General features: G+C 41.4%; 2 protein-coding genes across 5 annotated transcripts; one reads left to right on the plus strand and one right to left on the minus strand.

The window, feature by feature from the left end:
* Nucleotides 1-19: 19 nt before the first annotated feature.
* On the plus strand, nt 20-13,299 carry vps35l (VPS35 endosomal protein sorting factor like). Of its 2 annotated transcripts, none has more exons than XM_031748829.2 (30): nt 20-215; nt 1,848-1,947; nt 2,059-2,241; nt 2,319-2,438; nt 2,567-2,591; nt 2,871-2,947; nt 3,040-3,168; nt 3,250-3,334; nt 3,411-3,467; nt 3,605-3,701; nt 4,174-4,221; nt 4,403-4,496; nt 4,825-5,025; nt 5,132-5,178; nt 5,509-5,620; nt 6,271-6,387; nt 6,480-6,533; nt 6,623-6,703; nt 6,799-6,861; nt 6,951-7,036; nt 7,130-7,210; nt 7,327-7,390; nt 7,540-7,638; nt 7,725-7,802; nt 8,090-8,204; nt 8,342-8,481; nt 8,604-8,769; nt 10,362-10,480; nt 10,706-10,852; nt 10,956-13,299. In XM_031748829.2, exons 1-30 carry the CDS (start codon nt 199-201, stop codon nt 11,052-11,054), a joined length of 2,901 nt encoding a protein of 966 aa, XP_031604689.1. In that variant the 5' UTR covers nt 20-198; the 3' UTR covers nt 11,055-13,299. The 2 variants fall into 2 exon arrangements, with proteins under 2 accessions (XP_031604689.1, XP_031604688.1); XM_031748828.2 differs by having other exon boundaries at nt 22-215; nt 10,703-10,852.
* On the minus strand, nt 12,502-21,313 carry get4 (guided entry of tail-anchored proteins factor 4). 3 transcript variants are annotated; one of them, XM_031748831.2, is made up of 9 exons: nt 21,087-21,310; nt 20,068-20,146; nt 19,654-19,735; nt 19,140-19,289; nt 17,514-17,652; nt 15,402-15,542; nt 15,203-15,278; nt 14,910-14,982; nt 12,502-14,024 (listed from the first exon to the last, which is right to left on the minus strand). In XM_031748831.2, exons 1-9 carry the CDS (start codon nt 21,224-21,226, stop codon nt 13,936-13,938), a joined length of 969 nt encoding a protein of 322 aa, XP_031604691.1. In that variant the 5' UTR covers nt 21,227-21,310; the 3' UTR covers nt 12,502-13,935. The 3 variants fall into 3 exon arrangements, with proteins under 3 accessions (XP_031604691.1, XP_031604693.1, XP_031604692.1); XM_031748833.2 differs by lacking the exon at nt 12,502-14,024 and adding an exon at nt 14,135-14,432 and having other exon boundaries at nt 21,087-21,313; XM_031748832.2 differs by lacking the exon at nt 12,502-14,024 and adding an exon at nt 14,135-14,435 and having other exon boundaries at nt 21,087-21,313.
* Between the last annotated feature and the right edge of the window lie 1,103 nt (nt 21,314-22,416).

A 22,416-nucleotide genomic window follows, 5' to 3' on the forward strand; every position in this document is an offset into this window, starting at 1 on the left:
TAGTTCATTAAAATGCCTCTTAAATCACGTTGTTGTTGTAAAAAATTATAAATAAAACTTAAATACTTATTCACTGCGGTATCCATTAAGAGTGGCGGCGATAGATATTTAACTAACCCCTCCACTGTGGAAGAAAAACACCCAAATTAAATTAACTTCCGAGCGTGGAAGTCCTGAGGTGTCATATGATGTAGAAAAATGGCTGCGGTGCAGTGGTAAGATGCTGTCTTCTTATTTAAAAAACGGCCTATTAACAACTTAAATCGTTAGTCTTTAAACACCGAGCCACACTTGAGCACACATATGCAGTGTAGATACGATTATAGCGCGTTTAATGTTCAGTTAGCGTCGTAAACTAAATGTCAACTTTTTTTCAGGCTTGCAACATAACATTAAAGACAAGAAGCTTTTTCTGGTATTATTATGACTGTGACTTTGAGTCAGACACCTTCTTCAGTTATGGTGTAGTTTGGGCTTATAAAGACATTTTTCCTTCCTCGTTTTTTCAGACGATTTTTCACTAGTTTTGCATTTGCCTAGGGTCAGTGTCACTGCTGGTCACACGGAGCGATACCTGAACCCTACAGAGGTTGCACAGGTAGTCAAACTCCTCCAAGATGGCACATTAATACGTGCCACTGCCACAAGTTTTGGTATGGTCCTTAACCAATCAGCAGGATCAGTATCTGCTCTTTTGTGAGGAGCAAGATGAGAACTGTCAGCGCTCCAGCAGGACACTGGTGTGAATGTCTCTGACCAAACAAACTTCATGAAGCTGGCTTGATCGCCCAGCATGGTCTAGTGGGCCCTGTACTCACTGCCCGGCACTGTGGATTGCACTGGCATTTCCCATAGAGTACCAAAATCAGCAGGTCCACTGGCACTCTGTGCTTTTCATAGATGAGAGCAGGTTCACCCTGTGAACCTGCTCTGTGCCTGTGACAGGCATGAAAGAGTCTGTAGAAGCCATCGAGAACATTATGCTGCCTGTAATGTAGTTCACTGTCAGTGGTATGGTGGTGGTGGATCAGTAATGCTCTGGGGAGACATATACATGGAGGGACGCACACTGTAACTTTACAGGCAGTGACACCCTGACTGCCATCAGGTATCAGAATGAAATCTTTGAACCCTAGTGCAGTGGGTCCCAGATTCCTCCTGGTGCACAACAATGCCCAGCCTCATGTGCTGAGAGTATGCAGGCAGTTCCTGGAGGATGATACCGATGTCTGGCCTCCACACTTGGATGACCTAAATTCAGCAGAACACCTCTTGGACTTTGTTTTGGTCCAACTGACGCTGTCAGGTTGCACCTCAGACTGTCCAGGAGCTCAGTGATGCCCTAGTCCAGATCTGGGAGTAGATCCCCCCCGTACACCATCCATCATCTCAACAGGAGCATTCCCCAACATTGTTAGACATACCTACAAGCATGTGGGGGCTATACAAACTACTGAGTACAGTTTTGAGCTACTGCAATCAAATTTAGTTTGATTTTCAGGCTTTCAGCTCTGTGTAGGTTGATCATTTTCATTTCCATCACTCCTTACACATTACTCGGTCCTTATCAGTGTAGATGTCCAACATATAGCTCAGAAATGTAGCAGCCATTCACTTTCCTGTACATTTATTTCTCCAGATTCTTTTAGACTTTTAATTATGAACCACAGACGATGAAATCAGACAACTTCTTTGCAATTTCACATATTCTTAAATTGCTTAACCATTTGCCCATGCCTTTCTTTCATAGAGTTGTGCCATAATTAGTTGTGTTCAGTTTTGTGTGTTCGTCAGTGCTTTATTAACAATAGCAGGACCAAAAAGTTGTCTATCTCTTTTGCAACCAGGCGTTCCCGTGGCCGCAACTATGACGCAGAGCTGCAGAGGTGTGGTCTTGAGGCCGCTCTTGTTGATTTTGGAGACTACCACCCACTCAAACCCATCATGGTATCAGTGTTGAGCTGCATCTCTATCAGCTTTAATTGAAAGCATGCAAAAACATTCTCATGGTCTTTTAATGGGCCTGTGACGGGTTTGACCCTCTCTCAATCCATCCAGGTGACTGATACAAAGACCCGCCGTGGGACCCGCAAAGGCAGCACCTCTTCCTCTTCATCTTCCTCTTCCTCAGCACCGCCAGACCCTCTGAGCTCCATGCTGGATGGGACCGACCCCCTCTCCATGTTTGCAGCGGCCTCGGCAACTGAGACGCCAACCATGTCCCACAGCAGCTCCACAGGAGTAAGTGACTTGCACAAATGTAAATCCTGAAGCATGTGCTCATTTAAAAGCGAGGTTAAATAAAGATGTGCTTTCAGGACCTGGGGAGGAGGAAGAGAGAGAAGGAAGAAGAGGCAGTCGGACCAGATTTTGAACCTTGGTCACTGAAGCGAGGGGAAATCCTGGCCAGGTTCACCACCACCGAAAAACTCTCCATCGTGAGTCCTCTATCCTAGCAGCAAGGCTGTTTTTATGCTTACCTCTTACCCAAGGGCCTGTTGTCATAGTGGAAATGAACCTGATGGCTTGACCAATTTTTGACCAATAATTTGTTTTTTCTCCATAGAATCTGTTCATGGGCTCCGACAGAGGTAAGAGGAACCTGTTTCTATCACATATAATTAATTTCAGAAACATTCTGAATGCTTTCAGTGTCTATAGTTATCTGTAGTATCAATAAATCCTGTGACAGCATCAGAATATATTCATTTTACTACCTAAATCCTTCTAAGTTGCTTTTTTCTGTCCATCATAATCATAAATGGCTGCAAAAACAAAATGGGCATACAAAAGGAATATCAGCATCAGTTATTAAGTTGTTATTTGATCCTTAACTTCACAACTTATACATCACTTCCTGTTTTTACTAGGAAAAGCCACCAGTCAAGGATCGGCTGTTTCAGAGAAGGTTCGCACTCGTCTGGAGGAGCTGGATGATCTAGAGGAGGTAGGCGTCTCACTGTTGGCTGACCTTGCATTATTCTTTCAAGAAATACGATGGATGGATGTTGTTGGATCTTCTTGCCTGTGTGTGTGCAGGGCTCCCAGAGAGAGCTGCTGAACCTCTCGCAACAGGATTACGCCAACCGCATCGAGGAGCTGAACCAGTCCCTAAAGGAGGCCTGGTCCTCTGACCAGAAGGTCAAAGCCCTGAAGATTGTCATCCAGGTAATGTTTATTTAATTGGTGTTCATTTTAACTGGTGCCGCCTTAATAAATATCACCCCTGATCTGTGATCTGTGCTGCAGTGCTCCAAGCTTCTGTCCGACACCTCGGTGATCCAATTCTACCCCAGCAAATTTGTTCTCATCACTGATATCCTTGACACATTTGGTCAGTAAAGATAATTTTCCACAGTTGAACCTGAACAATGTGCAAGTTTTGTGACTCGGGTCCTCGTTGTTTGCAGGCCGGCTGGTGTACGACAGGATCTGGACCATGTGTTCAGACCCACGACCTTTACCAGGTAAGGTGGAAATGCTGACAATGAGCTTAAAGCTTTAAATTCTTCGTAGCATTTAGACGATCCTTGCACCTTCTGAAGTCATGTTGCATTGATTTCGTTTTTGTTAACTGACATTCGACTTTTGTTTGCCACCTCAGATAATTTCACAGTTGAAGATGTGAATGACACTGCAAAGGAGACGTGCCTCAACTGGTTCTACAAGATCGCCTCCATCAGAGAGCTCCTTCCCAGACTGTATCCTTCAACACCCTCACACAGAAGGATTTCTGTTCATAGTTTGCTTTTGAGTTTCATTCACTCACAGACCTGGTTTTAAAATCAAGTTCAATTTAGTTTTATTTACATAGCACCAAATCACAACAACAGTCGCCTCAAAGCACTTTATAATGTAAGGTAAAGACCTTACAATAATACAGAGAAAACCCCAACAATCGACAACTGACCCCTATGAGCAAGCGCTTTGTAACAGTGGGAAGGAAAAACTCCCTTTTAGCAGGAAGTAACCTCCAGCAGAACCAGACTCAGGGAGGGGCGGGGCCATCTGCTGTGACCGGTTAGAGGTGTGGGGAGGGAGACAGGCCAAAAACCCAAACTTTGAAAGAGAACCAGATATTAAAAATAACTAACGATTAAATGCAAAGTGGCTCAGCTATGTATGTTTGTAAGTAATTTTTATGTAAATTTGTTCTTTAACCTCATGATACAGCTATGTTGAAGCTGCCATTCTCAAGTGCAACCGCTTCCTCAACAAATCGTGAGTCTTCACAGTTTATCAGCCAGTTTCCACAAGGATTTCTCTTTAGGATCCGTAAAGATTTAGCAAGAATATTTGGAAAATGTCATTTTAATAGCTGTGATGCATCAACCATGTTTGTAAAATGGAATAAAATAGTTTGACATAAAGAAAACACCATCTGTCCTGCCACCGTCCACAGCGCCATTCAGGAGACCCTTCCTCGGTTGACTGCCATGATCAGAGGGATTGGAGACCCTCTTGTGGCTGCATATGCCAGAGCTTACCTCTGCAGGGTGAGATAGACTCAGCTCTATATTCTGCTCGTCTTTCCTTATTTCCCTACCTTCCTGATTGTGTTTGTGGGGTGTGCTATTTAGGCTATTGTTGCTACATCTGCAACCCACTGTGACCCCAGCTTCTCTCCTTCCTGTTACTTCTGACTTATTTCTGTCTCCCGTCGTTTGTCGTTGATGCCCTCTTTTTTTCTGAGTGGGCATATTGCAACTCCAGAACAGTAAATAAATAAATTGCTGCAAATGCATGAACAATGCTATTTTTGACTTGCCCTGTTTACCAGCTTTGTAGGTTTTGTTTGTTTGACACCTATATCCTTCTTTCCAGGTGGGCATGGAGGTGGCCCCCCACCTGAAAGAGAGCCTGAACCGCAACTTCTTCGACCTGCTCGGCACTTTTCGACAGATCAGCAGCGAGAACGTCCGGGCCCAGCTGGTGCTGCAGATGGTGGAGATGCCCGAGTACCTGACACTCTACTCACCTGCCATCAGCTGGATCCTGCAGTGTATTGCGTACAGAGCTCCAGAGGTATTTACTTAGACTTTATTGAAAAAGTGGAGCTTGGTGAGAACCTCGCAGGGGCACAAACTCAGTGATGTTTCTGCTTTTAATGCTGCTTGTGTTTCTGTTTCAGTCTCTGCTAACAGAGATGATGGAGAGATGCAAGAAACTGGGAAACAAGTGAGTGCTTTCGGAAACAAAATAATTAAACATTTGAATCAAATGTGGGGAGTTAGGAGTGTGTTAGGCTTCATTTCAGATCACTTTATTACATTGGTTGCTGACCAATGTATTTTTTTTCACAAAATCACAATTACATTAAACAATTTTTAAAGTTAGCTGTTTCTTGTCATGTGATTTACCTGGAGGTGTCATGATCATTTTATTTCATGTAAATGACCGTTATTTTAGACAAACCTCATGTTCATTTAAGATATAATTAGCATGGGTATAGCTAAAGTTGTCACAAAATGTATGGCACAGCACTAATTCATCTTTGCTTTCCCACAGTGCTTTGCTTTTGAATTCAGTAATGAGGGCGTTCAGGCCAGAGTTTGTTGCAGCCAGAGCCACAGACTTCATCGGTATGATCAAAGACTGCGACGAGGCCGGCTTCCCAAAGGTCAGAGAACATTTCATGTTCACTGCATCTTTTTTTTTTCTTACCTTGGTTAAAAACAAAGAAGTCATCTTCTGTTTATTGGATGCGGGGAAATAAGTACAAGATAAAAAATACTTACGAAAAACAACTTAAATATCCCAGAGCAAAACAGCTTGGAAGGGAAAACAATTACACCACAAAAATCAACTCGGAGCTCAGTGAATAAAAGTCTAAATATGACACAATAAGGAGCTCAAAGCTAAAATGAATACAGGTATATGAGGTAAGTGGAAATGAAACTGATGTGCTCAGCTGTATGTGCAGGAAGTGATGCAGAAGGTGGTCTCTGTCCGCAGCCACAGTTACATGACCTCTGCATCAGCTGATGGAGGAATCCTCAGTGTGTGGATTCCAGCTGGATTCAAACAGCAACTGATTATAGTCAACACAATCAGCTGGTGAAAATTCATTACTGCCAATAATTTAATGGGAAGGTTTATAAAAGCTGAAGAAAAAGTAGTCATTGCACCTTCACATAATTCACAATGAGTATGAAAAATCAATCTCATTGGGTAATAAAGTTATTAAAATATATAAAGGATACAAGCAGGCAGTAGAGCCAGATGTTCATTGTCTAAATCTTTTTGTAATGAATGTTGTATCCTTTTCAGCATCTGTTGTTCGGATCTCTGGGACGCAGCCTGGCGTCTGCTGATCCTCCAGAATCCGAGAGGCTGACGATCCTGAATGAAGCCTGGAAAGTCATCACCAAAGTCCGCAGTCCTCAGGTTCTGAACCACTGACAGTAGTTTTCAAAAGGTCCTGTTATTCCTGCCAGAATGTTCCAGATTGTTACTGAAAATCTCATTTTGGTTTGCAGGACTACATCAACTGTGCTGAAATCTGGGTGGAGTTTACCTGCAGACACTTTACAGTGAGTAGAAAGCAGTCAAACACTATTTTTATTTATTTATATTTTGGAAATGCACTACCTTCTTAATCCTCTCTCTGCGTGACTGTCAGAAACGGGAGGTCAACACGATTTTGGCTGACATCATCAAACACATGACCCCTGACCGAGCATTCGAGGACGCCTACCCTCAGGTTGGTGCACGATGCTTCCCTGAATCTCGGCTACTCTCCATCCTCCTCTTTCTTTCTGCTCTGTAGTAACTGTCTCGTGTCTGTTCTGCGTGTAGCTGCAGTCGGTGATCAGGAAGATCCTAACTTACCTCCACGACTTCTCTGTCCTCTTCTCCATGGTGAGTTTCTACAGCTTGAGCTGCAAACTGTGATTCCAGTGCAATCAGTCGAGCTACATTTTCAGTTTTTGCTCTTTTCGGTTCTGCAGGAGCGATTCCTGCCCTTCCTAGACATGTTCCAGAAGGACAGCGTGAGGGTGGAGGTCTGCAAATCCATCATGGAGGTCTTCATCAAGTAAGAGTTCATTAAAGTCATGAGATTTTTAAGAGTTGTGGCAGAAACATTGATGTTTTGTATTGATGTTCTACTCTTTTCTGCGGCGTTTAGACACCAGGTGGAGCTCACCAGAGACCCAGTAATCCTCAACGCCATGCTGCACATCTGCAAGACCATGCACGACTCTGTCAAGTAGGGTATTCGTTTGTGTGTGTTATACAGACGTATGCTACTTTTATATCTATATAAAGTCGTCGTTTCAGCTGTGTTCGTGCGGTGACACATTTATTTTTCTCTTTGTCTTGAAGTGCTCTTACTCTCGAAGACGAGAAAAGATCTTTGGCTCTGCTGATCATCGGCTTCATCCGCATGGTGAGATTATCACATCTATTATATTATGGCAACAACAATCACAACTGCTGTTTCGGCCTCTTGTATCGCATTGTTTTGATCTGCATTGTGTTTGCATCTGTTGTTTTTGTTTCAATTTTGGGGTTAAATTTTTTTTTTCTGCACTTCAGGTTTCCTTTGGTCGTGACTTTGAGCAGCAGTTGAGTTTCTGTGTGGAGGCTAGAGCCACCTTCTGTAACCTGGAGCCTGTCCTGGTGCAACTCATTCATGTAAGCCTGTGTTTGTATTTGGCATTTCAGCATTAAGTGGCAGAAGCCACAACACGATCTCCTTCATGTAACCTTGTTGTTTACAGACGGTGAACCAGCTGGCCATGGAGACCAGGAGGGTGATGAGAGGGAATCACTCCCGCAAGACTGCTGCTTTCGTCAGAGTGAGTCCACACATGCAGTCTCTAATCATTTCACATCACCGTACGTTCCTCTTCGATGACTTTTTAGCAATGCCAAAGGAAAAGTCAAAAAAGCAAAGACTGTATATAAAAGACAGACCCATTATAAAGTAACTCATGGTTTTCTGGGCTCTGCATTTGTAAGCTTCAACATTAGCATTTTGGCTAATGCTAATTTATCACCTAATGCTAGCAAGCTTTTTTTATAGGCCTTTCTTACAGAAATAAAAACATTGCATGAAATTTTCCTCTCCCTCTCTCTCATATAGGCATGTGCCGCCTACAGTTTCATCACCATCCCGTCTCTCAGCAGCATCTTCAGTCGACTCAGCCTCTACCTGTTGTCCGGTCAGGTTGCTTTGGCCAATCAGTGTCTGTCCCAGGGTGAGTAGCTGTCTCATTCCAGATTTAAGTTTAAGATTTAGTTGATCAAAACTTGGGTCTCTAATGTTTTTACTATATTGTGATCATTTCTGTTTCTCTTGCATTTTCTTACTCGTTCTCCGCCTTCCTTCTTCCAGCCGATGCTTTCCTAAAGGCAGCCGTAAGCATTCTTCCGGAGGTTCCTCGCTCCATCAGCGTGGAGGGAAAACTTCGCTCTTCTGAAAGCTTCCTCCTGGACTTTATCAACAGCTTCTTGGCAACGCTGCTGGTTATCCCGGTAAGGTTCATTACAGTTCATAGGTGGGTTTACAGGACACGGACCACACCTGTAATCGCCCATTTTTGTCTCAGTACAGCTTGACAAATGTTTTGATTTTTGCTGTTATTGTTTTTTAACAGGACCATCCAGAGCATGGGGTGCTCTACTTAGTCCGGGGTCTGCTCAACATGGTCCAGGATTATACCTGGGAAGACAACAGCGATGCAAAGGTGCGGGTTTACATCAGTGCTCTGCCCCTGCTGGCAGCCATGAGCCAGGAAACCTATCTGTACTCTATCCCCAAAGGTAACGACACACACATAAACACTGAATTTACATGAGAGACCGCTAACAAAGACAGACTCCTCTTCTACCGATTTCCTCTGGCTAATTTCTGTAAGCCCTTACAGTTAGAGTTTCACGCGTTGAGCTTTTACTTGTGACGTTTCCTGTTTTTGTCACATGTACAGTTGAGGACAGTTTTCAACAAGTCTCTCACACGTCTCCAGAGGGATTCCAGTCCATTCTTTTTAAGGAATCTCTCAAGCTCTTCCAGATTTGATGGTCTTCTGGCACGGATGTCGGTCTTCAGTTCACTCCACAGATTTTCAGTGGGGTTCAAGTCGGGGCTTTGTGCAGCCCAGTCAGTAACATCCACTTTGGTCTTCTTGAGGTGGTTCTTCAGCAGTAGCAACATATGCTTTGGACGACGACCCTGACCCAGTTTTGCTGCTGACTGTATCCTTCTCTCTTCATGATTCCCAGTTCCAGATGCATCTCCACAGCAGGTCCTCCTTAGTGCACTTAAGTCTGGCTTGAACATCTGTCTTCAGTGGAGTTTATCTCCAGTCCATTCCTCAGCAGCGTTCTAGTGATTGTCAACTTTGAGACTTAAATTCCTATCTTAGCTAAGTCATTCACTCGTGACTTAATCATTGTTCTGCAGTCTTTATACACATCTCTCATAAGATTTCTTTCCAATCTATTCATAGGCCCCACCTCACCCAAAGGAAAATGTTTAAAAGGTTTAGGTAGCACAGACACTTCAGGGAGCTCAGACAATTACTTCCCCCAGTCCCCTCCTTTTGGATAGCAGTCCCTAAAACATTATCCACTATCCTTGGCTGTCGAATCCATTAATCTCCATCCCTGTGCTTGCTCAGTAATATTACAGAATTTAACAAAATTCCTGGGAAATATAGGAACCCACTCCTTACCTCTCTCTCTATCGCCAAGAAAGCTATATTTTTAAATTGGAAATCCAAAAGATCACTACACCTGAACCACTGGATCAATCTTCTTACAGAATACAGGACTTTAGAGGAAAAACATATTACCACAGAAATAATATACATTCATTTACTGACACATGCTACCTGCTTCTGACTTATCTCAGTTTGGGTCAGACGCCGGGAGCTGAAACCATGCACATCTCCACAAACACACAAAATTGCAACTTGCTGTTATTTATTGTAACTGATCGTCCTCAATCTTATTAAGATTCTTTTTTATTAACGTGGTTATTAGATATGTATACAGTACATGCATACATGTGTGTGTGTATATAATGTATATTTTATATTATGTACTACATAGCTAATATATTACTATTACATATTACAATATGTTTTAGTTAAACATGTAAATAGCCCACCCTAGGCTAATAATATTAACCCTGGTCATTTTTTTTTTTTTTTAATCTGAAATAATTGTGTTACCTGCAAATAAAAAGTATTTGTGCTTTCTGAAGAAAACTAGTTTAGAAATGCTAAGGAAGTGAAAAAATGAAAATCCCTTGTCCTGCAAATTCCACAGGGGGTTAATAATTCTGTCTTCATCTGTAGTAAGACAGTGAGGAGTTTTCCCCGCTAATCTAATTATTCTGTTTCCTGGCTCAGTGGATTCTAATGAGACGCTCTATGGTGGAGATCCCAAATTCCTATCAGAGATCAACAAGCTGTGTGAGACTCTGATTGGACAGATCCTCGACCACCTGAAGACACTCGGTCGTGACGAGGTGAGGACGCTTTTGATTTAAATTCTTAATTACAAAACAAAAACAAAAAGCAACTGCTTCCACCGCTGAATGAATTATTTTAAAGAAAAATAATCTGGTTTTAGTGAAAATCCGGATTTCAAGCTTGGCAAAATCTGGATGCTGTGTAACCAAAGTTATGCTGCCTTCATGTACATGTGGGAATGAAAACCACGCTGACATGCATTTCCCACCCTCTTGCAGCAGAGCACACGCCGCCAGGGCGCTCTGGCCTTCTCCCTGTTTGGTGTCCTGCTGGCTCACGGTGATCTGAGGAACAACAAGCTGAGCCAGCTGGCAGTCAACCTTTGGAACCTCAGCCACAAACATGGATACTGCGAGACCCGCACCTCCGTGAGTTCATGTTTCAGAGCTCTGAAGCCCAATCTGTACACTTTAAATCTGCTTTATTTGTGAATGCAGCCTCACTGACTTCTCTTCTCCGTATCTGCTGCAGGTTCGGACTCTGGAGTTTATCAAACATCAGACTCAGCAGCCGGACATGGCTCATCTGTCAGATATGGTCCAGAGGCTCACGCTGCAGTCCCGTACCTGAACTTCAACCTCAATGACATGTGACACTGCTCAGTTTAAATTTGTGTAAATAAAACCTAACAAAGAAATTTTATATGCCTGTTTTCTGTGTCTGTGTGTAGACTCTTATATAGTCTGAGTACTTGAATCAGATCACCTTGACACCTTTAGTGTGTTGACCGTCCAAGACTGCAAGACGGTGTCCTCCAGCTGAGTGATTTATTCTGCAAATGACACAAACAGCCTCCCACCAAACTAAAATAGGCCCTGCTAGGGGAGAAAGGACCCCAGATACTTTTATCAGGAGCTGAACCACCACCTTTAAACCTCTGATAAGCTGCAGCCTCACAGCCCAAGTTAATGACACAAGTTTAAATGGTTTCACAGAGAAACTCCCCTCTATCTCGCTGCTGCTAGCTGTTAAACAACAGCTAGCAGCAGCTTATAATTTTTGTAGTTCCCAGTGCTTGCAAATAAATAACAAAATGTCAAGGAAGCCATTTCACATTCTCACACTCTTCTCAGTTGTAGTTTATTTTCTTATTTAGTGACAGCTGAAAAGTCAAACACTTCGCTTTAGCTCTCAAAGGACAAAATGATCAGAAACCGCAGCAAACAGTCGTGCTCACCGACACACACTGTAGGCCTTCGGTCACACACTTCTTCCTGGTAACAACAGGACACATCTGACTAAACTGACTTTCAGGGTAAGAAAAATAATTTCTTTCCTTTGCTTACAAAACTCAAAGGATGCTGTGAAAAATTAACACTGAATAAAAAAAAATGTAACTCACAAATGCGGTAACACAACAAATGTGCTTGGATGTACGCGCCTGAAAGTCATTTTGGCCTGAATTTCCCTTTTGGAAGGTGGACCCGGATCTGTGGTGTAACACAAGCCTGCAGGATGAGCCTAGTTCTGAATGTTTCATGATTAACAACAGCCGTTTAAATAGGATTTCTGACGACAGCTGCAGAAAGAAATGGTCTCTGTCCAACACGAGATAAACGCTGACGACACGGATCGTCTACACTATTCAGTCTGTCCCTCTGCAGCTGCCAGATTCTGTGGGGAATGTCAGTAATTACGTGTTTCAATAAATTATTCTGACTGCTATTTATCAGCATACCTACGGTCTTCATTTTATTTAATATACTTAAATGCAAAAACCACAAAAACTGAAGTTCCCCAGAAATTAATGCATTGAATTATCAGACCATTTATTGTATGTTTTTTAAATGTATTTCATTGGTTATTTGCTGTTCTTTATTATTAATATTGGCCTTTTAGGACTTCCACAGCCCAACATGTAACTACATAAAAGTAAACTAGAACAGCCCTCAGAGAGCAGATACGCTTTATTTTTTTGCAGTTTTAAAGAAAGCGATGGAGATGTGGATTAAAATCTGTTTCTTTGCTGATGGACAGAAAAATGTTTAACCAAATAAAGATTACTTTACACTGGAAGACCTGTAGACATTCCAAGTTTTCTGCCATTTATTGAAGGAAAAGTGTTGCACACCTTTTTCAAATAATCAGGGCTGAAAAAGGTGTTTTCAGATAACATGGAGCTTCGAAAAACAACAGACTGACAAGACCTGAAGTTATCACAAGTCACAATGAGAAGTTCTCAATGTGAGCAAAAGACAAGAAAGCTGTGCTCTCCGAGGGCCGATGACTTTAACACTGATAAGCAGCAGCTACTGAACGAATCATGCTTCTTATTTCGCACCGGCTGAACTGTTTCACCGCCTCCAAGAAAAACCTGGTTTGGACCTAAAACAGAGGCGCGAGAATGAGAGTGAAGCAGCTGGTTTAAATATTAGCAATTTACAACATGCGATGCAAGTTAAAGTCTAACAAACGTTCGTTTCACAGTGTCCGATTTCGCTCCTTTCATAAAAAAGGCCACTTTTGCAGATTTTTAAGTGCTTTAAAAAGTCGCCACAATTTGATGTCTTGCAGTTGGAACAAAAAGTCAAACCTGAGGGGTTTTTTAATTCTTTTTTTTTTTTTTTTTCTCTTGGCCACAGAATTCATCTTGGAGATTTAAAGCAACTCAGCAACAGTTCAGCCAGCATAGGGCAAAAAGTTGAACCACACAACAACGGAGCCGTTTGATACAGACAGCTGTGTGTTTGCAGTAGTGTTACACAACAGAAATGACACTGCAGAATGGTTTGTTTGGTGGATGTTTAAGGTGCAACGTGACCTCTGATAATAACTTCAGAGCTCTGATGGGGTTTTTAAATTAAAAAAAAAAAAAGTCCATTAAACTGCAAATGAGATGCTGAAACGTGACCTCAACTAAAAAGTATAATTTAATATCCTACTGAGAGAAGAAGATGAAGAAGAAACCTGTAACGGAATAAGTTGAAAAACGCCAACAGCAGCTATATCGTGGCAAGTCGGAGACTTGCTGTGAGTCAACTAAACCCTCTTATATGCAACATTATGTCATGGAGACAGACTTGTGATGCTGTCCTCTACACTGAGACTCCAACTACCTCCTAGGAGCAGGTTTTCACAAGCAGAGAGGACAGTTGTGATGTCTTGTTTCAAAATCTTACACCCTTAAACAACAAAAATGATGATTAAAATAATTGTATATAACAGTTCAACACAGAAAGAGTTTGCAGTTTGGCGTTGTCAGTCCAGGCAGTGCTGACGGGGGTGTTTTTTTGGATTCGTTTGTTTTGCCGGTCCAATAGTTTTTCTTTTTTTTCCTTTTTTTTGACTGGATGATTTGAGAGATGGAGTTTCTGTTAAACAGCACGCCTCTGAAATCACAGACCACCACCGTGCCCTGACCCCGCGGCGGAGCTGAAGGAGGGAGGCTGGGTGGTCTTATTCATTATTTTTCGTGCGTTTGTTATTGATTTCCTCATCCCAGGCCGCGTGCTCAGTCTAATTCTATGGGGCTGTCCTCTGGAGGTTCTTCAGTTCCGTCATCCTCCTCGCCCGAACCCATCAGGCTGTTGAGCAGATTGCCTGCAGGGTGCAAAACAGCAATCATCATTCTTTCAAAGGCTGCTGCAGAGCCAGCTGTGAGGTGAAATATCTGGCATTCGCCCCCAAAAAAAAAAAAAAAAAAAAAAAAAAAAATCAACATTTTGGAAGTGAAAACATGTTACTGGAAACAGCCAGGAAATATTAAACAATATGATGTACGAAGTACAAGCTAGTTGACAAATGCTTGAATTTAACCATTTCATTTTACTGACAAGGAACACAAAAAACAAACAACTGCAGGAAAACATTAAACTTTAATAATTTAAAAAATTTGGATTAAACATTTCCAGCGGTAAGCTGAGCCATCCATCACCGTCTCCATTTCTGCTCTTTGGTATTTGGCCACAAGCCGCCTTCTGTCAGAGCATCTGCCACCTTATTAGTCTCCTACTTCAAATTCCAACAGAGACGTAAAAAAGAGAAATAGAAATCTCAAATAGAAACGGATAAGGTTAATATCCAGCTTTTTAAACTTTTTTTGGTGGTCTGGTGATTCCACACAAAGTGTTTATGTCCATGTGGCCACTGAAACTACAGTGATGATATTCCCCTTTTTTTTTTTTTTTTTTTTTACACATATAAGTTACTGGGGGTTAAAACCAGGTCAGACAGCCTACATTCTACATGGGTAAGAAAAACGACTACAAACAGTTCCTTTAATTAAGCTCCCTGTTATTTTACATCTTGTCTAATAGCTTTTGCAAGTGCTTTCATAAATGATGCAGAGGCTTCAGGGAATTTCTTGGTTGCATCACATTCAAAAGTAGCTGGTGATGAAAAACATCGCTATCAGTCTTTCTCTTCATCTTGTTGTTAAGTCTATTAACGTGTGTGTATGCACATCAGTTGTGTTTGCCAACTCACCTAGTAGTCCGCCATACGATGGGGACTGTTTGGGTGGAACGCCAAAGAAAAGCTGTCCTATTCTGTCGAGATACTGAGGAGTCAAGAGAGAGAGGAAGAGAGGATTACACCTGAGTAGAGTCTGTGTTTACAGGCAGTTTAACCCCATAATGCAACTTCAATGACAGACTTTCTCCAACATCTTTAACCAAATGAATTCCAAGGTTAAGTTAGCCTAGTGCACATGGTGTAGTCATTTATTACATAAATTCTGGGCAAAGACAAACAGTATGAAGCTGCAGCTCAACACTCACCTCATTATACATGGGATCCCTCTTCAGGGAAGGCTGATATTGCTCACATAACACTGTGAAAACTGTTAATTTACCCCTAAAGAAAACAAGCAAAAAGCATCTAAATGATAAAAACAATCAAAACAATTCACTGATATTTTTAAGCTTACATCTGTCAGGCATGATAAGCAAACTCAACAATCCCAACATCTGTCCTCACCCGTCCACTGCCAGCAGCAGAAACCAGATAAAGTTTAGTAGAGGCTGCACGAAAGGAGGGCCCCTCTCTATGGACGGGTGTTTCTCTGTGTACGTGCTAAACACCACGGAAGCGCTGTTTTTGTTCTTTAAGCAGAGGAACCTGGAGGGTTTGAGAGTTGAGAGAAGAAAGGGAGAGTTATGGAGATGGCATAATAATAAAGGTAAATGATGCTCAAAGCCTCTTTGAAGAAATGGCTGACAGACTGAAAATAAATGCAGCTGCTGGTCGACATGTTGGAGATGGATGCGTCAGTACCATTTTCTCCATTTCTACCGCTTCTGAACACCGATACTAGACTCAATACTCCTGAGGGGTAAACTGCAAACCAAGTTCCACACAGCTAGGCTTTCTGGCATTTAGCTGGTTCAACAAAACCTAAATCCCCAGTTTATAACAGGGATCACTAGCACTGTCATCAAATTTCTCTGTTAAGGTGGGATTTCTGTTTCAGACTCTGTGCTCGGTCACTCACATAAAAATGCATGTCATGTGACTCTTCTGTACAAAAAGATTCCTATGAGCGCCACCTACTCCAATCAGAAACATTAGAAAACCACAGATTAATTGCCCTCTAACCTAATAAATGGTAAATGGTAAATGGCCTGTATTTATATAGCGCCTTTATGGTCCCTAAGGACCCCAAAGCGCTTTACATACCCAGTCATTCACCCATTCACACACACATTCACACACTGGTGATGGCAAGCTACGTTGTAGCCACAGCCACCCTGGGGCGCACTGACAGAGGCGAGGCTGCCGGACACTGGCGCCACCGGGCCCTCTGACCACCACCAGTAGGCAACGGGTGAAGTGTCTTGCCCAAGGACACAACGACCGAGACTGTCCGAGCCGGGGCTCGAACCGGTAACCTTCCGATTACAAGGCGAACTCCAAACTCTTGAGCCACGATCGCCCCTAATAATAACTGGTTGTGTTACCTTTGGCAGCAAGACCTGCAATCACGCATTTGTCATAACCGCCTGTTTAGTATCATGCCAAACATCTCAATCAGATTTAAGTCTGAACTTTGACTAGGCCACTCCAAAACCGTGATTTCATTGAGTTATTTATTCATTTATGTTTAACCATTCAGAGATGGGATGCATAAGTGTACTTGAGCTTCAAGTCATGAACTGATGTTCGGACATTCTCCTTCAGGAGAAAGCAGAATTCATGGTGCCATCAGTTACAGCAAGTCATGCAGGTGCCAAAGCAGCTCCAGACCATCACACTACCACCACCATGTCTGACTGTTGGTATGAACTTTTTATGAAATGCTGTCTTAGTTTTACCACAGAATATTTCCTAAAAGATGTTTTTTTTTCTTGGAAAATGTGAGACTTTGTGTTCTATTTGGCCTCCTTGGAGCTCTCCCACGCAGGCCCTCTTTGCCCAGTCTCTGTCTTATTGTTGAATCATGACAATAACTGAGGTAAGTGAGGCCTGCAGTTCCGGGTTCCTTTTTGACCTGATCTTCAATGCGCTCTTGGACTGATTTGGGTAGGCCAGCCACTCCTAGGAAGGTTCACTACTGTTGCAAGTTTTCTCCATTTATGGATAATGGCTCTGACTGGCTCACTGGAGTCCCAAAGCCTTAGAAATGACTATCCAAGCCTTTCCATGCTGATAACTGTCAATGACTTTGTTTCTCAGCTGTTCTTGAGTTTCTGTAGATCACTGCATGTTGACATCTTTTAGCCTGCTTCACTTTATCAAACAGTTTCTATTTAAGTGATGTCTTGATCGAACAGATCAGGCCGGGATTTAGCTAATGAAGTCAAACTCAGCTTTCCAAAAAAGTAGCTAATGACAGTTAATGATTTAAGAAATGGGGGGCAATAAGTTTTTAACATATGGTCAGCTAGGTTTGGATGGCTGTTCTTTCCCCCATAATAAATGAAATCATCATGTTTTATTAACTCTGGTTATCTTTGTTTGCTGGTCTCAAACATGTAAGTCTGATACAAAGAAGAATACAAGAAGAAAAAAAACCCCACACAGCTAAATTTAGCTCCCTCCCCCTTTCTAAATTTTGCATCCAAGAATGTGACAAGGTGAGAGTTCACTTACTGTAGGACGGCCTGCGCCACAAACATGTCAACCTCACTGCGGAAGCCTCGTGATGCTGAATACTCCACCAACATGTGTGCACAGCCCTCCCCGTCAGAGGAATGCAGGAAGTGATAACGAGACTCACTGTAGTTTTGCTCTGACGATTTAAAAGAAAAAATACAACAACACCTTAATTTCCAAGATGGCAACATCAGGACAGTAATGACGTAGCAAGCACAACAAAACAACGTTACCAGGAAAGACACCAAACAGGATGTCATTTTACAGAGAAGATGTCATGCAAGCATAATTAGTCAAGACGGACTGATACAAGGAGCAAATGCCCTGTGTTTCTAGAATAAGGACACACTATGACCTTGTGATATGACACTATGTTTTAACACATACAAAGCTACTGAATTTTAAACCCAGTTTCAAAAAGTCGAAACACTGTGTATAATATAAATAAAATGAAAATGCAGGGATGTTCATAAACCCACAAACTTTTATTTAAAATAGAATACCCATTGTTTGAAATGAAAAAAAAAATAAAAATGCACCATTATTTTAAAAGATTAGTTCATTTTGAATTTGATGGCAGCTAAAACGTCTCAAAAGTGTTTTAAAGACATTGGATGTCTTTAAAACATTTAAACTGCTGATCAGTACATTTGTTGCCCCCTTTTCAACAAAAATGTTGGAACGGGGACAACAAAAGGCTGGAAATGCAAGTGGCACAAAAAGAAACGGTGAGAGGAATATTTTCTAAACTAACTGGCAAGCGGTCGGTAACATGATTGGGTTTAAAAAAGGGCATCTTAGAGAAGCAGAGTAAAGTATGTAAAGATGGGCAAAGTTTTACCAATCTGCAAAAACAGTCTACAACTTTCGTAACAATTTCTTCAGTGTAAAGCTGTGAACACCTTGAATATCTCATCTAGCTGTACAGATTTTAGAGCAACATATGCTCCCATCTGGATGTCTTTTACATCGAAGGCCTTGCATATCTCAGTGAGACAACGCCAAACTGCAGCTACTACTACTACATGGCTTCTTAGTAGAAGAAGATGTAGGTGGTGAACTGTCCTGCCTGCAGTACACTACACTCTCAGCAACTGAAAACATTTAGTGCTTCATGAAGCAAAAATTTAGCAACAGTCAGGACTATTAAGCAGCTGGAATCCTCTATAAGACAAGAATGGGACCCTTTTGCTAACATTCTTCTCCCAAGAGTCAAAGAACTGCTCTCCTCAGCTCGAGGAGGCCTGTTGGAGATGTGTTGCTGCCGTCAAATTCAAAATGAGCTAATATTTTTCTTAAAATGGTTCCTCTCAGTTTAAACAGTTGATACATTTTCTATGTTCTATTGTAAATAACATATGTACTTGTGTGATTTGTGAATCATTGCATTCTGATTTTATTTACATTTCACACAGAGCCCCAACATTTTTGGAATAGGGTGTACACACCCACAATTAAATCTAGTGTGTATGTGCATCGAAACATTTTGTACTTTGCAGTCATGGGTTCACTGTTAATAATCAATATATCTAACAAACTATCAGTAAAACCGATGGCGTCTACTGATATCTTAATACGTACATTCAAAAACCTTCTACTCTGCGCTACATAATCAACTTTTACCTTTCCACAAAGTGACAGCAAGCAGCTGGTGTAGTTTTGGATGACCCAACTTGCCAGACCCTCCTGTGGACCATTTCAAGGCTCTGGAAACAAATGCTACTCTCTCTGGAGAGTTCTGGTCCATCTGGCTGAAGAGTTTAGCCAGACATTCTTAAAAAAAAAAAGAAAGAAAAAAAGTCAGAAGTATAAATGAAATGCCCTGTTGTGCAGACTTCTTTGACTATCATGAGGATTTATTACTACATCATTTACGAGCAATTATACACACAGATAGAGAAGTGAGATGAAGCTGATGAGTACAGTAGTCAAGGCCAATCAATTATTTATTATATGACGTACAAATCCACAGTTCAGCTACAGCAGCAGTTAATGTTCAGGATATGTTTGATAAACTGCACATATTCTATATCTGATTTTTGTTTGGTAATATTTATTTCAATAGAAAAAAAAAATGTATTTACCACTATTTACAAGTCTTGTAGATGAACTTAAAAAGACAAAGTCTTGCACCCACCTAATATTTCATCTTCAACTTTTGTCTCAGACTTTTCCAAAACCTCCAGCACCAGCATGGACAGATCTGCTGCGCTGTTTTGCTGCAAACCAAAAGAATAGAATAGAATAGAATAATCCTTTAATTGTCCCACAAGGGGAAATTTGGTTGTAACAGCAGCCAGAAAGACACGTATACAAACAAACAGTACACAGAACAGAAACATACACAATTTTTCTTACATATTTACATTACGGACATTGGTTACTATAAACACAGCAAGTGTATTTTTTTTTTTTTTTTTAAATCTACACCGTCAGGAACTGTCTGGAACTTGGGTTAATGATCTACGTTAAAACATTATAATTACACAAAACAAGTCAATTATTACAGCCAAAATAATTTGCTTTCTAACAAACTCAGTGCTGCATGTACCTGGTTGTAGCTGAAGAAGAGCAGAGCTCCGTTATACATCAGCTCCCTGGCCTCCGCATGCTTCCCCTGTGACATGTACCTGATGCAAGACAGAGTATCAGTATTACACAAGAGATGACATTATCTGTTTCCAAGGGACACGAGCTCAGTCCTGCTTCCCTTCCTTCTTTTTCACAGCAGGTATCAATGACGGAAGACAATATTTTAGACTCCCTTTATTTCCAGGTGTTAACACTCCAATGATGAAAACCAATGAATGAGCAGGCCAACACACACAACTGTGAGAGAAAGAACGTTTTCAAACTGCATTCAAATAGGTTTATATCACCTTTTTTCTTTTTAATTAAAAGCTGGTGGTACGCAGCTAACCAGTATTGCACCTTGACTAATAATTTTATTGCACTAAACAGAGCTCAGATGTCTTAGTGTTGGAGCAGGGAGTTAAGACTGATCTTTTATGACAAAGACTGGAACACCCAACAAACGCTTAGGCTTATTCAGGTTTCTAAATGGATTGGCTGTGAATGAAGACACTTTTGCTAAGCGATAGCACATCCAGCCATCACGGTCCAGACCGCGACGGTGCAGAATGTTGCTAACTGGCTAACTCAGCCGGACATCTTCAACTAACAAGTTTTCGCGACGTCGTCAGTTACTAAAATAGTCAGCCGCTAGATTCGGTTATGTACGAATAAATAGACTTTCAAGTAACACACAAAAGCAGAATATCTGTGGTAGGCATTGTCCGGGTAGCTAACTACACTTCAGCCATCAAAAGCAAACACATAGCTGGCTAACTAGCATTAGTTAGCAGTCCCGTTTTCAGACTAGATGGAAAACGCGACCGTCCAAACAAACACAAGAATCACGAAGAGTGGGCAGGCCCGCCGTGAAAGCAGACCAATCACAGACAGTCAGGTGTAAAAGCATGGTTGACAGCAGAATGATCTGGAACAGGCAGGCCTCGAAGCCAAATGGCAATTATAACCGAATGAACAAACGTAAAAACGAAGTCTCACCTAAAAAATAAAGTCCTGTACATCTGATGTGCTTCATAATAATCCCCCTTTTCTACGCTGGCTCGCAGTTTTCCTTCCACCCTCTGTACGCCTCCACGGTTTCTGGCACTGGAGCACCTCAGAGACTCCTGCTCCGACATCGTTGCTCCGTAGCAGCAGCAGCACACCCAGCGACTGTTGACAGGGTGAACCCGGAAAGCTTTAAACTTAATGGACCCTCGTCGCTTGCCGTAGCCGGTGTATCGCAGTAGGTGTAATAATCATGGAAGCATGAAAACTTTTGAAACCTTTTTGTAACCAGCAGATGATGCTTGAGGCAACACGGTGACGAGGTTAATTGTAAGGAAAATAAAACAAAAAATAAAAACATGGTTAAAAAAAGAGATTCACCGTTTTTTGGCATATATTATTAAATGACTGGATAGTAAGTAACATATTTGCATCCTGACTTTAATTAATTAATTACTGTTAATTACTATAACAGATTGAGTTATCTAGATTTGGAGAAAAACTTAAAAACGGGATTTATAGTGAAGAATAAATAAATCATAGTTTTGTAGTGTGGCACAGATGCTAAATATGTGTAACATCTCATCTGGTGAACTTATTGTCATTCATTAGCTAGCTGTAAAGCCAGCTTTCTGATATGTGTTATGCTTACAGACTGTACTGTTACTGTTCTTCTAGTGTCTGTAGAAAGCTATATGAGAAACATTACTAATCAGGAAAGATCAGAGAGAAAGACTTAACAGATAGACAGAACATTTCTATAGATATTTGCTGTAATTACAACAACAAGAGGATCATTTCATATTTTCGAACAGCTGAAGTTACTTGTATCTGTTACTCAACTTTTTTTTTTAACAGTCAAAAACGCGTCTTAATAGACTTGAATCTGGAATAAATCTGGAACCTGAAAATAGACGAGGTGCAGAGGTCCAGGTGCCTCTCAGACCTTGTAAACTACAAAATACCTAAACATTATTATGGGCTTTAATCCTATGTCCTTATATCCTATAACAGCTTTTTCTTGTTGTGGTTTTGAGCCTATAGCAATATTAGTACTAATGGAATTTATTTAGCCAGATGACATTTGGCATACTTGGTGACTCTGACTGTAGTTTTTGGGAGTAAAAGTATAACAGCACATAGTGTATTGAATACTTGATGTAACTAACTCTGCTTCACTATTCTTATATTCATTATCATCATTTTGGCTACATTATCAAGAGAAGTTTGTGGAAAAATTTACTTATCAAAGCTAGGTAACCACAGTTGACTGACAGCCATACATTTGAAAAATTTAAGTGATTGTTGTTTCAGATGAGTA

Source organism: Oreochromis aureus, linkage group 8 (assembly GCF_013358895.1).
Source record: "Oreochromis aureus strain Israel breed Guangdong linkage group 8, ZZ_aureus, whole genome shotgun sequence".
Classification (NCBI taxonomy): Eukaryota; Metazoa; Chordata; class Actinopteri; order Cichliformes; family Cichlidae; genus Oreochromis; species Oreochromis aureus.

Excerpts from the sequence above, each read along its gene's own strand:
- vps35l (XM_031748828.2), top strand. Across the intron at positions 2,592-2,870 it reads GTTCATGGGCTCCGACAGAG|GAAAAGCCACCAGTCAAGGA; the intron begins GTAAGAGGAACC and ends TGTTTTTACTAG. Across the intron at positions 5,026-5,131 it reads TTGCGTACAGAGCTCCAGAG|TCTCTGCTAACAGAGATGAT; the intron begins GTATTTACTTAG and ends TTTCTGTTTCAG.
- get4 (XM_031748831.2), bottom strand. The coding sequence starts at position 21,226 with ATGTCGGAGCAGGAGTCTCTGAGGTGCTCCAGTGCCAGAAACCGTGGA. Across the intron at positions 17,653-19,139 it reads TGCTGTCACTTTGTGGAAAG|AGCAAAACTACAGTGAGTCT; the intron begins GTAAAAGTTGAT and ends TTAAATCGTCAG. Across the intron at positions 15,543-17,513 it reads GTGGCGCAGGCCGTCCTACA|GTTCCTCTGCTTAAAGAACA; the intron begins GTAAGTGAACTC and ends CAAACCCTCCAG.